The sequence below is a fragment of the Microplitis mediator genome, chromosome 11 (genome assembly GCF_029852145.1).
Source record: "Microplitis mediator isolate UGA2020A chromosome 11, iyMicMedi2.1, whole genome shotgun sequence".
NCBI classification, from domain to species: Eukaryota; Metazoa; Arthropoda; class Insecta; order Hymenoptera; family Braconidae; genus Microplitis; species Microplitis mediator.
In genome coordinates, this window is record NC_079979.1 from 1603074 (window position 1) to 1618595 (window position 15522).

The 15522-nt window shown below is 29.7% G+C and overlaps 1 protein-coding gene across 1 annotated transcript; it reads left to right on the top strand.

The window, feature by feature from the left end:
- The first annotated feature begins 4894 nt into the window (after window positions 1–4894).
- LOC130677333 (trifunctional purine biosynthetic protein adenosine-3-like) lies at window positions 4895–15417 on the top strand. Its single transcript, XM_057484054.1, is given in 3 exon segments — window positions 4895–4972; window positions 10326–13073; window positions 15093–15417. Coding segments are annotated over 3 exon segments (3012 nt in total). The 3' UTR covers window positions 15279–15417.
- The last annotated feature ends 105 nt before the right edge of the window (window positions 15418–15522 follow it).

The window sequence follows — 15522 nt, forward strand, 5'->3', positions numbered from 1 at the left end:
TATTGTTAAATATATTTTTTTATATAATTGACGTTGGAGAATCTCAAGATATTGAATTGTATATTGTATTATATAATACATTATATATCTAAAAATATAAAATAAAATATGAAAAATAAAGACTTTCAGTTTGACGATGATTGTGAGTATCAATGAGAATATATTTTATTCGAGTAAATTAAGTGTGTAGATCGAACTTGAAAGGAAGTTTGTAGAGAGAGTCGTTATGACTATAAATTTTCATTTATATGATTAATTTTAATATAAAAAAATAATTACTCAAAATAAAATAAGTTTTAGAGGATACCGAAAGAGCATTCATGGAACTGAAAATTTTTTGAAGCACAAAAGTGTCATGTATATCTTTTAATATATACAAGCTTATATACGAGCATTATATATTATATTATACTGTTAATAATATAATTTGAATTATAAAATCATAATATATATAAACCTATAAATTGATACTATATAATGACATATATTTTTTTTATATAATCTAATATTATATGGAGTTTTTATAATGATAATATATGCCAAAATATAAAATTATATATTATATTGATATACTTTTAAAATATAAAATTTTATATTGAAAACGGCAAAAAAGTAGTTATTTTTAAATATATAATTATTTATATTATAAATTATACTATAATATAATAAATATTATATTATCTGATATAATTTCAGAGTATAAGTTTTTTTCATGCGGGTATGTGGATGCATTGGTGCCTTTGCTTTATACCAACAATTTTAAATATTGTTAAGAGTAAAATATTAAAGCAAAGATACAAGAGAATAAAAACTTCATACCTGAGACAAATAAAGAAAAGAAACAAATAATTCTTTACTACAAATTTTTAAATAATGAAAATAAAATTTGAAGTAGTAGACTTTAAATAAACGATTAAAATATTTGAACTTAAATTTAGTAAAATAAAATACTACAATATTAGAATTTAAATAAAATATCAAAAATTTAAAATAAAATATTAGAATTAAAAAAAATAAACTATTAAAAATTTAGAAGAAAATATTAACATTCAAATTAAAAATAAAATAATATTAAAATATGATAATTCAAAATAAATAAAATAAACATTAAAATATTAGAACCTACAAAAATAAAATATTAAAATATTAGAATATAACTTAAACAAAATAGAAGTAGAAAATCTCATTTAACAATAATTTAATGAAAAATGAATCGAATTATTTATTAAGATTTATGAAAATAATAATATCAATTACTTTTATTATTATTATCATTATTATTAATATTACTATTGTTACATTTATTATTAATACATAAAAAGGGGTGAGTTGTGAAAAACCGAAAGAGAGGGAAACGGGAAATCAATGTGGAAGGGATAGTGCAGCCCCGAAACAATGGTTTTCTGAAAGGAAGTGGAAAACTTTGGGTAGAGGTGGAAGAACGTGGGAAGAGACTTTCCCCCAACTACAGAACTTGAGAAACGACCCATTTTTCCGAAGGTCTAACGAACTGACTCAAAAATCATCAGTTGTGTCGTGGGTCCCGAACTATTGAATACGTACCCGTTATTCCTACTATCTAAGTTATCCACTTCCATACAGAGTAGGCTGTTAGCCACCATCAAGCAGTAAATAGTACAGAGTAGGCTGTTAGCCACCATTAAGCAGTAAATAGTACAGAGTAGGCTGTTAGCCACCATCAAGCAGTAAATAGTACAGAGTAGGCTTCTAGCCACCATAAAGTAGTAAATAGTACAGAGTAGGCTGTTAGCCACCATCACGCAGTAAATAGTACAGAGTAGGCTTCTAGCCACCATAAAGTAGTAAATAGTACAGAGTAGGCTGTTAGCCACCATCAAGCAGTAAATAGTACAGAGTAGGCTTCTAGCCACCATAAAGTAGTAAATAGTACAGAGTAGGCTGTTAGCCACCATCAAGCAGTAAATAGTACAGAGTAGGCTTCTAGCCACCATAAAGTAGTAAATAGTACAGAGTAGGCTGTTAGCCACCATCACGCAGTATCAAACAGAGTAGGCTGTTAGCCACCATGAAACAATTAAAATACAGAGTCGGCTGTTAGCCACCTAACTTAGGAGAAATCGGGACGTCGATCAACTCACCCCCAAAACAAAACAACGAAAACTAATCATTAGTACGGAGTAAGTAAATCAAAATTTAGTCTCTACTTTTTTTTGTTTTATATCAATTGTATACAATTTATATAGAAAATTGTATACAATTCTATACAAATTGTATACAACTCTATATAATTTGTATAAAATCGTATATAATTATATAGACTTGTATACAATTTGTGTAGAATCGTATACAATTTCTATACAGTTATATACAATTGGATCGGGCCATTTTTTGTATATAATTTTATACAATTGTATAAAATCTTTTTTCATCGGGATAAATTTCCCTTAAGTTGATTCACCTACACATAAAAAACAGATATCTTGAGTCAAGAAAATATTTTTGAAGACAAACGTTTTCGGGAACCAAGTCAAGATTTTCTTGAGCCAAGAGAATTCGTCTTGGTTGGAGAAGATTTCTACTTTATCTGAGAAAATTTAAGTCTCCGAAAAAATTTTCTTGAATCAAGAATATTTACCTTCAGTCGAGAATTTTTTTTTTGTGTGTAGTGTAAGCTGAAGTGACGCTTGTATAAGCCACCTAGTTAATGACACGTTTAAAATAATTGAATTCAAAGAAATTATGGTTACACGAAGTTAAGCTTCAGTTATTAAGAGTTAGCAAACTAGATTCTGAATAATTTTGTACTGTAACCTTGACTTCAATATTTTCATTTTCTTTTTTTTTAATCGAAATTTTCGTAACAATATATGCATTCGTTTATATCTTAAATTCGTGTTTTAATTCATATATTCCTTAATTAAGATTTCTTGTCCCCGGTCTATTGGTCGAAAGACTAGGACCTAATATATTTTATAAGTCCGATTTTGAAGTAGGTCGAGTTTCTCGCTCATAATTTATTGGCATCCTTAACACCGTTATCATATTATAGTCAGGGCTCACAGCCTGCTTTTTATTACATATTCGACGTAACAAATGGAAGACCCTCAAAACTTTAATTAAAGTTAAAAAAGCGATTTTTCTGGCCTTGCAACAATTTTTCCGAAAATTCGATATTTTTTTCTGCAAGCTGAGAATTTTTTACAAAAAATATGTCATTTTGGCGATGGGGTTATTTTTTGTTTGAACGTAATATATTTTATTTTTATGAATTAATCTGTAAACGTATCAGTAAACGACGGGTCTTTGAAAAGTATAACTTACATTAAAACAGCAGCATTGTCTAGATGTACAATAGAGAATGGTATGCGAATTTTTTGGCGATAAATTCAAAAGTCGAAATTTGAAAAATTTTCATGAAAATATTTTACCGTTTAAAAAAAACTCATAAAATTAATTACTATCATTTTATGATTTATTTACGTTCAAACAAAAAATAACCCCATCGCCAAAATGACATATTTTTGGTAAAAAATTCTCAGCTTTCAGAAAAAAATATCAAATTAGAAGTAAAAAAGGTCGCAAGGCAAAAAAAAATCACTTTTTTCACTTTAATTAAAGTTTTGATGGTATTCCATTAGGAAAGGGTGGGGCAGAGCGGCCCCCCTAAGCCAATTATTATTTTTTGTGGCTTTTAACCATAGGATCACTTTACTTTTGTCCTATTTCGAACAAATTTATGGACATTTTGCCAAAATTCTGAAAAAAAATTTTTTTTTTGTGGGGCAGAGCGGCCCCCCTTCAAAAAGTGATAAAAAAATTTTTTTTTCGTTTTTTTTTTTTTTAAATTGTTTTCATCATTAAGAATGTATTTCTTTCTCTTGGCAACTATTTTTGGTTTTATATTACTCGAAAAAAATTTTTTAAAGCTTAAAAAATCGTTCACTCTTGATTACCTCAATTACTAATTGTTATTTAATAAAAAAAAAAATCAATTCTATAATTTTACTTTATTTCAAAAATTTATCAACTAAAAAAAAAAATTTAATTTTTATAAATTTTTAGTGACCAAATTTGCCTCTTACATAGAGAAACGGCCGAAAAATATGAAAAAATAATTTTTTCGGAAGTTTAGGCTGGTTCATTTTGCCTCAAGTGTTATGCGTAGGGCTAGAAATGTGGAATTATAATAATTTTTTTTTAATTTGACGATAAAAATATGAAAAAATCACTTTTTCAAAATTTTGGGCTTGTCCATTTTGCCCCAAATGTCATGCGTAGGGGTAAAAATGCGCAAACATATCGGATTTATAGTAATTAGTCGAAAAAAAAAAATTTTTTTTTTGGTCAAAATTTCAGGGGGGCCGCTCTGCCCCACCCTCCCCTACTTATAATGAAAAATGAATATTTTTATCGAAAAGCTGAGAATTTTTATACAAAAAAATTGTAATGCTTGTATTCTTATAAAAAGTGTTTTTACTATAGAAAAAAATTAATGAAAAAGTTAAAAAAAAAATCGTCAAAATTCAAAAAATCATTACTACGAAAGTACTTAATACGTATTAAGAGCTCAACTATTTAGGGAATCTTTATTCTGATGTAGACAATCACTCCACGAAATTTGAACAACATCCGCGGGGGTCACCTTCAAAAAAAAATTTTATTTGGTGGAATGACCCTTATATAAAAATATCTATTTATTACTATACTAATAAATAGATATATTATTTATATAAATTACTTGTATTTTATGTAAATTATTTGTATTTTATGTGTTTAAAATTTGATTTTTTTCTCGAAGTTAAACTTGAGAAAAATCATCAACATCAATAATTGGTGTTAATTCTTATAAAAGTAATTTAATGGAGAATTTCAATTAATAATCGTTTTTATTTTTAGGACAATAAATAAAATAATGGGAGAAAAAGTTCTTGTAATCGGTGGTGGAGGACGAGAACATGCGATTTGTTGGAAACTTGCCCAATCACCTCAAGTAATTATTATTTATTTATTTACTTATTTATTTATTAGTGTAGATCAAAGAGACCAATAGCAGAACATCTAAAAGAATTTAAAAATTTCAGTAAAGAATTTTGTTATAAAATAGTGACATTTAATTTCTAAAATTTTAGTAGGCGTAAAAGTATATAAGGAGTTTGAAATAAAAATTAATAAAAAGTAGGGTAGAGCTTTCATTTTTGACCACATTAGGGCCAGCTTTGGACACTTGAAAAATTTTAATAAAATAATTTGTAAAAGACACAATGGTATAATTAATTTTTGAAATGTGTAAAAAGATGCTTTATCACACTGCCGCAATGAAAATTTTATTTTATATTTTTTCATTAATTAAAATAAAGTATTAAATGCCCAAAAATGGAGCAGTGGCCACAAATGGTAATTCTGCCCTATACAAAAATTATCAATAATGATAAAAAAAAATTAAGTTTATGAGAAGTCGTGAAAACTCAGTGCCAGCGTGAAAAAAATTCATTCTACAAAGATCCCAAAAAAGTTCGACATGTGGCACTTCCAAACTAGAGAAAGATTAGAACTTCAAGTGGAACTTTTATTGAACTTTTTTAATTTTGATAATAAAAAAAATTAATTATTTAGGACTTTATATGAACAAATTTTGACTGAAAAAAAGAACGTTTTCAAAACCTATTTTTGAATACCTATTTTTAACTACACTCTTTACAATGTTCGAATGATGTTGAATGATTTCCACAATAATTAATAAAACGCGTAGAGTATAATTATCAGCAATGTGATACAATCTGTTAAATTTGCATGTAATTATAAATATCAAAACAGTACTCCGCGATTACAATGGTACGATAAGGGAAAAAAAGAAAACGGGACCAGTGTTCCAAGCTGGTAGTGCGTGTCTCCCGAAGGCTGAGGAAAATCTGCCTCATGCCCCTTGACTCTCGAGGGTGTTAGCCTTTTCTAACACTTAGAGTTGTTCTTAGGATCCCGTGACGTCATGAGCCCCTTGAATACTGGGGAAGGGATTTTATGACCCGAAGAGTACGGTGGTTGACAGAATTTTTTCTGAGAGTGTAAAAGTACTCCCACAGAAACAAATGAAAATTATTTCTTTTCATTAAATACGCGCTGTAGGGTCGTAAGAGATTTAGCTTAAACTAACTCATTCTTTTAATATTGTTTAACACTGAGGTCTAACCACCTCTCCTCTTTTTCTATACCGAAGATGTCTAAGTTCAAAATATATATACATTAGACTGGGCCAAAAAAATCTACTATTTTTTTTTTTTTAACGATACTGTGTAAATATTATTTGGGATGACAAAAAAAAATTATTGTGAAAATTTGAGCCCTTAATTTTGATATTAAGAGGTGTATCATCGCAATTTTCGATTTTTTTTAAATGAGCGGGTTTTTGTCTCATAACTCTCAATCCATCGAGATAAACGAAATCGACTCAGATACACTTTTTAAAGGAAATTTGATGCTCTACAAAAAAGGTCTGATTAAAATTTTTCGTCAGATGAACCGTTTCCTTATAATCATGCTTTGAACGTTGGTATGATTTTAAAATTTGATTGTTCAACTTTGGAATTTTTTAATTCATGTTAAAATAAGTTTCCGGAAAAAGACAATAAATATTCTTGAAGGAAATTGAATGCTCTACAAAAAAAGTCTCTTAACAATTTTCGCTAAATTCACTCCTTCAAAAGTTATTTAAGATTATTGAAGTCGTTTTACATAACTTCAACCTTGAATAACTTTTGAAGGAGTGAATTTAGCGAAAATTGTTAAGAGACTTTTTTTGTAGAGCATTCAATTTCCTTTAAGAATATTCATTGTCTTTTTCCGGAAACTTATTTTAACATGAATTACAAAATTCCAAAGTTGAACAATCAAATTTTAAAATCATACCAACGTTCAAAGCATGATTATAAGGAAACGGTTCATCTGACGAAAAATTTCAATCAGACCTTTTTTGTAGAACATCAAATTTCCTTCAAAAAGTGTATCTGAGTCGATTTCGTTTATCTCGATGGATTGAGAGTTATGAGACAAAAACCCGCTCATTTAAAAAAATCGAAAATTGCGATGATACACCTCTTAATATCAAAATTAAGGGCTCAAATTTTCACAATAATTTTTTTTTGTCATCCCAAATAATATTTACACAGTATCGTTAAAAAAAAAAAATAGTCGATTTTTTTGGCCCAGTCTAATATATATATATATATAAGTGCAAATGAAGAAAAACATATTGCCTTGCATTTACTTGGAACATGGGCCTCAATCTCTCGTCGACCCAAGTACCTAAGGTCATAAAATTTGATCCATGCTAGTTTTCTTTTCCTTAAGTAAACATTTACACATTTTGAACTCTTCTTAATATACATTACGTATTAAAAGCAACACTGTTCGAAATAATATTTCGAACAGAATATTTAGTCAAAAGAAATATTAAAGTAAAATATATAAAGGAATAAAGATTGATTTTTGTACAGGGAATCCAACAGAAACCGATAGCTCGATAAGAATCAAAAAACGATTATAAAAAGTTCCAAATTAGAGGTTTTTGAACCTATTAGAAACCAGGGTAAAAAGTAGTAAAAATACGTTTTTAAAAATATGTTTTAAAAACGTTACTGTTTCACTCAAAGTTTGCTCACATAAAATTCTAGATAAACTTTCTTTTTACTATCGAAATTACAACAGTTCAAAAAAAAATTCACTCGACGTTTTAATCTGTGTCAAGTTTAGAAGTTTCACAAGTCGAACTTTTTTGGATTTTTTTTTCACCCGGGTAGTGGGACAATTTAACCAACGGTTTATAATTTGGAATAAGTAATTTTTATATAGATTTGATGCATACGATTTGTTAAAAAAAAAAAAACACTATAATTATACTTGTTATTGGTTTTTTTCATTTATAGAGAGTGTACTGCTATTGGTCTAATTACTGTGTTTGAAAATTTTTATTTTTAAAGATAAAATATAGTATAATTTTTTGAAATGTTGTTGTTTACGATCGTCGTATTTGACCCGGGTCGAAAAATTTGATCTGATTTTAGTCTAATTGGACTATTTGATCTGTTTTTGATCTTTTACAAAAATTTCAAGCTGTTTTCGACCTGTTATTTTAGAAAACAATTGCGTTACGAGCAAACCAAACTAGATTAATTCTTGGACTTTAAAAAATTTTAGTTATGAAAATTTACAAGGACAAAACTAGATTATATCATGGACTTATGAAATATTTATTCATAGGCAATATTTATAAAAAAAATAATAAGTTACAGAATTGATTATGTTTTATTTACTATTTATTCAGTATCTTTTGTTTAAAAATGTCGGCAGTAAATGAAAATTTGACAGCTTAATTTTTAGTTGTCTTGACTGAATATTTATAGCCTTGAATAAAAGTGATAAAATAACCCACATGAAAAAAACTTATACTCTGAAATTATATCAGATAATATAATATTTATTATATTATAGTATAATTTATAATATAAATAATTATATATTTAAAAATAACTACTTTTTTGCCGTTTTCAATATAAAATTTTATATTTTAAAAGTATATCAATATAATATATAATTTTATATTTTGGCATATATTATCATTATAAAAACTCCATATAATATTAGATTATATAAAAAAAATATATGTCATTATATAGTATCAATTTATAGGTTTATATATATTATGATTTTATAATTCAAATTATATTATTAACAGTATAATATAATATATAATGCTCGTATGTAAGCTTGTATATATTAAAAGATATACATGACACTTTTGTGCATCGAAAAATTTTCAGTTCCATGAATGCTCTTTCGGTATCCTCTAAAACTTATTTTATTTTGAGTAATTATTTTTTTATATTAAAAATTAATCATATAAATGAAAATTTATAGTCATAACGACTCTCTCTACAAACTTCCTTTCAAGTTCAATCTACATACTTAATTTACTCGAATAAAATATATTCTCATTGATACTCACAATCATCGTCAAACTGAAAGTCTTTATTTTTCATATTTTATTTTATATTTTTAGATATATAATGTATTATATAATACAATATACAATTCAATATGTTGAGATTCTCCAACGTCAATTATATAAAAAAATATATTTAACAATATAATATTTAATATATAAAAAAATATATTCTATTATATATCATTCCAATATATGTAAATTTATAATGAATTTTATAAGTTAAAAATTATATTTTATAATTATATTACATATTATGAAAATATGTATATATTTTTTTATAATTTAAATTATAAATCAAAGTATAACTTTGAATTTATATAAATATTATATTTTATTATACATACATTTTACCCGTTTTATAAAATTATATATTCACGGTATATTTTTTTATATATAATCAAAATATATGTTATTTTCATGCGGGAGCTCTTAAAATGTCAAGAAATTTTTTTTATTTACTAGATAATTACAAAATGGCATTACAAAACATCAAAATTCTTGTGCCACGGAGAAAAATGTTGGCTCGAAACCTACCAATTTTTACAATGCTGTCGACCAAACTTGAAACAGGAAGTGAAGCATCCAAAAAATTATTGTGCTCTTATAAAAAATTATTATGCTGCATCAAAATTATTATAAGGTATGAAAGTAATTGAAATTAAAGCTTATCAATAAATTTCTCGCGCTTATTAAGTTTTGTGGCGCAGCATAATAATTTTTCCTAAGAGCACAATAATTTTTTGGATGCTTCACTTCCTGTTTCAAGTTTGGTTGACAGCTTTGTAAAAATTGGTAGGTTTCGAGCCAACATTTTTCTTCGTGTGGGATCTTATCATATAAGCGCAATAGCATGTTTCAAATACCAAGAAAATCAAAATAAATTTATAAATCTAGATTATAATTATTATTATTATTATTATTTATATTTATAAAAAGTCCTGTTTTTGTCCTTAAAAACAATTGAACACAGACCATTAATTATAACAAAAAAGTCTGGTTTTAGTCTAAACGCGATTTAAGACAGAATAAATATCATACTCAAATAAGTCTGATATTAGTCTGGATAATGACTAGTACGGACAAAAACAGATTACATTCCTATATAAAATAAATATGATTTATAAGCTTGAATTAAAGAAAAATATTAGAGTTTATCATTTATTTCAAAACAGATCTAATTTTTTGACCCGAGTGAGTAGTACAAAAATACAAATACAAATAACTGCAGCAAATCAAAATTTTCAAATCAAATAAATTTTTTTCATTTACTAGACACTCTATCGTAGTAATAAATATTAATAATTAAAAATTGAATAAATAATAAAATAGTAAATTTTTAATTTAGGTTGAAGAAATTTACGTGTCACCTGGCAATTGTGGTATGGAAAAAATAAAAAAAGTAAATTTAATAAATATCAATATTAAAAATAACGAAGAAGTAACTGCGTGGTGTAAAAAAGAATCCATAACACTAGTAGCAGTCGGTCCAGAAGAATATTTAGCAAATGGCCTAGCCAATGAGCTAAAGACTGCAGGGATAATGTGTTTTGGACCAGAAAAATCACCGGCTTTACTAGAATCTGACAAAGACTGGGCCAAGTCATTTATGGATCGTCATAAAATTCCAACTGCACAATGGTGTTCGTTTACTTCTGCCACAAAAGCCAAAGCGTTTGTTAAAACTGCACCGTTTCGTGCTTTAGTAATAAAAGCAACCGGTTTAGCGGCTGGTAAAGGCGTTGTGGTGGCTGCTAATGAAGAAGAGGCTTGTAAAGCAATTGATGAGATGTTGGTTGAGAAAAAATTCGGCTCCGCTGGTGATACGATTGTCGTTGAAGAGCTTCTTGAAGGAGAAGAAGTATCGATGCTGGCATTCACTGATGGAAAAACTGTTAAAATGATGCCAGCGATGCAAGATCACAAGAGAATATTTGACGGTGATCTTGGTCCCAATACCGGTGGAATGGGTGCTTACGGCCCTTATCATTTGATTGATTCAAATGACCATGAAATCGTCAGGACCCAAGTTCTTGATGCAGCGATCCAAGGTTTTCAGCACGACAAACTTCCATATGTTGGTGTTTTGTACGCAGGACTGATGCTGACAAAGGATGGACCCAAGGTTTTAGAATTTAATTGCTGATTTGGTGATCCAGAGACTCAAATAATTATGCCTCTACTAGACTCGGATCTTTTTATGATAATGAAAGCTTGTTGTCAAGGCAAATTGTCAGATATCAACATCAACTGGCACTCAAATAAATTTGCCGTTGGAGTAGTTCTGGCGTCACGTGGTTATCCAGCTTCATCTTCAAAAGGCCAAGTGATAACTGGCATAAATGCGATTGAATCACGTCCAGATCATTACGTATTTCACAGCGGAACTGCTTTATGTAACGGAGAAATAGTCACTAATGGTGGAAGAGTTTTGATAACCACTTGTTTGTCTAACTCTTTAGAATCTGCGGCCACTAAAGCGACAATCGCAGCCCGCGACATAACATTCGATGGCAAGCAATACCGACATGATATCGCACATAAAGGAATCGCTTCCTCAATTTTAAAATCCGGAACTGTATCCTACAAGAGTAGTGGAGTTGATATTGAAGCTGGAGATTCATTGGTAGGAAAAATAAAAGCTCTAGTCTCAGGAACAAAACGTTCAGGAGTGATGGGATCAATTGGTGGATTTGGTGGTCTTTTTGATACTCGCGCTGCGGGTTTTGTAGATCCGATTTTAGTGAGCGGTACCGATGGTGTTGGAACAAAATTGAAAATAGCCATCGAGTCGGGTAAGCATGGATCAGTAGGAATTGATTTAGTAGCGATGTGTGTAAATGATGTGTTAGCACACGGTGCAGAGCCACTTTTCTTCTTGGATTACTTTGCATGCGGTAATCTTGATGTTAATGTCGCTGCTGAAGTTGTCAGTGGAATTGTTGAAGGCTGCAGACGTGCTGGTTGCTCATTAATTGGAGGTGAAACTGCTGAAATGCCTGATATGTATGCTGTTGGTGATTATGATCTTGCTGGATTCGCTGTCGGTGCTGTCGAACGAACTGATTTATTACCTAGAACTAATGATATTATTGTTGGTGATGTTGTTATTGGATTACCCTCATCGGGTGTCCACAGCAATGGGTTCAGTTTAGTAAGAAAAATAATAGAATTAAACGGAATTAATTTACATGACACTGCCCCATTTTCAAAACGTACTATCGCTGATGAATTATTGGTACCAACTAAAATATATACGCGTAGTGTTGTTACGGCACTTAAAAGTAAAACTATCAAGGCATTTGCTCATATTACAGGCGGTGGATTGATCGAAAATGTACCAAGAATTCTGCCAAATGATTTGGGAGTTATTTTAAATGCTGAGCAGTGGAAAATACCGAAAATTTTTGGATGGCTCGCTACGGCTGGTGGCGTTAATGAACTGGAAATGCTGAGGACATTTAATTGTGGTATTGGAGCTGTAATTATTTGCTCAAAAGATAATCAAGATCAAGTACTCAAGGCGTTGGAACAAGAGGAACCAGTCGTTATTGGATCGGTTGTTGAAAAAATAGACAAATCAACTGTTATTAATAATTTTTCACGGGCTATTGGAATTGAAATGCGTCAGCATGTGCCTAAATTGATAGAGAGATTAATGAACCCGCGTAAAAAAGTGGGAGTACTTATTTCTGGTAGCGGAACAAATCTTCAGGCACTTATTGATGCAACAAGAGATCCTGCGCAGCAAATGGCCGCTGAAATAGTCATAGTAATATCGAATAAAGCTGACGTTGAAGGTCTGAGACGTGCTGAGCGTGCTGGTATTGCGACGCGAGTTATAAAGCACTCAGATTACAAGACACGTCAAGAGTTTGATGAAGCTATGGACGTGGAATTGATAGCGGCGGAAGTAGAAATCGTTTGTCTTGCGGGATTTATGAGGATTCTGACGGAAAAATTTGTTAGAAAATGGAAGGGAGCTTTGTTAAACGTACATCCATCACTGCTACCAGCTTTTAAAGGAGCTAATCCACATAAAGATGTATTAGAAATGGGTGCTAGGGTTACTGGATGCACTGTTCACTTTGTTGATGTGAGTATTTTTTTAAATTATTGTTTTTATTAAGGAAATTGTTATCATACCTATAGCGCGTGCTATTGCCCACTCTCTCTCTGTCTTTTGCTATTGCTTGCTCTTTCCCTTCATATTGTTTACTCGCTTTTACTCATTTCGAAATTACCTTTGAATACTTATAACTTTATTACTAATCGGTGACAAAATTATTTTTAAATCACCGCTAAGAAAATTGGAAATTTTGATAAAAACGGGAGCTATTCATTTCGGTCCGATTTTCGAAAACCGAGTTTTCAACAAATCTCGAAGTTTTGAGATCCTAGGAAGTGATTCTGTTTATTTATAAGAGGATATTTAAGTGTATGTATGTAAATACGTACGTACGTAAATATTCTATAACTTTCGAACGGATGAAGTGATTTAGATCTTTAAAGTAGCTTCCGAAGCGGCTTATTAATTTCAAAATGGTGTTAAAAATTGAGCTTGATCGGTACTGTACGTTTTGAGTTATTCCAAAAATAAAATATATTGAAAAATGTTTGATTATCCCAGGAAAAAAAATTTAGATCTATTCAGATCAAATTAGATCTGATGTTTCAGATCTGAACAGATCTGCATTTTGGCCAGATCTGTTTAGATCAAATTAGATCTACTCTGATCAGAATAGATCTGCGTGGATCTAAACAGATCAAGGTAAATAAAAAACACTCTCAGATCTGCTCAGATCAAATTTGATCTAATTCGCTAGATCTAAATAGATCTGTTTTTTTATCTTTATCCTAATAAAAATTGATATGTCTGATTAAAAATATATTAAATATATCACAATAATATAAAATATATAGGATTGAAGCCATTAAAATTAAAAGTAAACGTTTCATGTTCCATACCCTAACGGACCCAAATTACGGTAAACCCACCGTAAATTACGGTAATCCACCGTAAAATGCCGATTTACCGTAATTTACGGTGGATTTACCGTAAAATACGGAAATACGGTAATCCACCGTAAATTACGGTAATTCGGTAATCCACCCGAATTTTTAACGGTAGATTTATCGTATTCGACGGTAAATTTACGGTATACCCGCCGTAATTTACGGTAATCCACCGTAAATTACGGTGGATTTACCGTAATTTACGGTGGGTTTACCGTAATTTACGGTAAATCTACTCGAATTTTATGGTATTCTACGGTAGATTTACGGTAAAATTACCGTAAATTTACGGTAAATCAGGTCTGCTAGGGTATGAGATCAGCTATATCTTCTCCTTTGAATAATACAATTGATATTTAACTTAATAAAGATTCATATTTAAGATCACTCTTCTCCAAACAATACAAATTAACATATAATTAAGAAGATACCAATTTAAATAACGATAGACTTTTTAGAATTATCAAAATTTAGGTGAATGTGTCAAAATTCAGCCAGTTAATCTTACAATTCTAGTATAATGTGAAAAAGTATTTCTTTATAATCTGTACAGTTCTAATCTAATCAGAGCAGATCTGAACTTTTTTTCCCGAGAAAAAGTTATTTCAGCTCAGATCTGGTTTGATCCGTACTGATCCAATTAGATCTCTTTATATTTACTTCACATAAATTGATCGTTTAATCAATGTTGATCTATTTTGATCTGACTAGATCTAGGTTGATCTAACTTGATTAGATTTGATCAGGGTAGATCTGGACTATTTTTCCTCAAAGAAAAATGTCATATCTGATCAGATCTAGTTTGATCTAAACAGATCAAATCAGATCTACTCTGGTCTGGGTTCAGTATAAATTATGATCAAATTTGATCAGAACAGATCTAAATTTTTTTTCCCGGGTATCAATATCTCGCTTTACGATCGGTCAAAAGTTATGATTTTTTGAAAATTACATCCCGGACATCTTTCTCAATACTATATTCCAATTTCATGAAATTTTACCAATGAAGGCTAACAGCACGACAACTACCTTAATAATTATTTTTTATTTTCGAAGGGAAAAATTATTTCATTTTTTTAAATTAAATTTGTTTTTTTAGGTTGAAATTGACTCCGGAGCTATTATTGAACAAGAAGCAGTACCAGTTTTACCGAATGATACTATTGAAAGTCTACAAGAAAGGGTCAAAATTTCCGAGCATAAAATATTCCCGAAGGCGTTGCAATATCTTGCAACTGGGCGTATTAAATTAAATGATAATAATAAAATTCATTGGAATTATTAATAAAAAAGTTTGAAAAATCCAGAAGTCCACGACTCATAACTGTAATTTAATTTTAAAGTTGTGTCGGGGTAAATTATGCGCGCTGTCAATAGTCAGCTACAAAACTACCCCAGGGGTAGAGCGCGACTTGTCATCCAGAGGGGAAATTGGAGGGGCTCGATCCCCAGCCCCACTTTAGTAATTACGTAAGGAGACAATGGCGCCCAAAACTTCTGAGTTCATACAAGGTGAAATTTTATAAGAT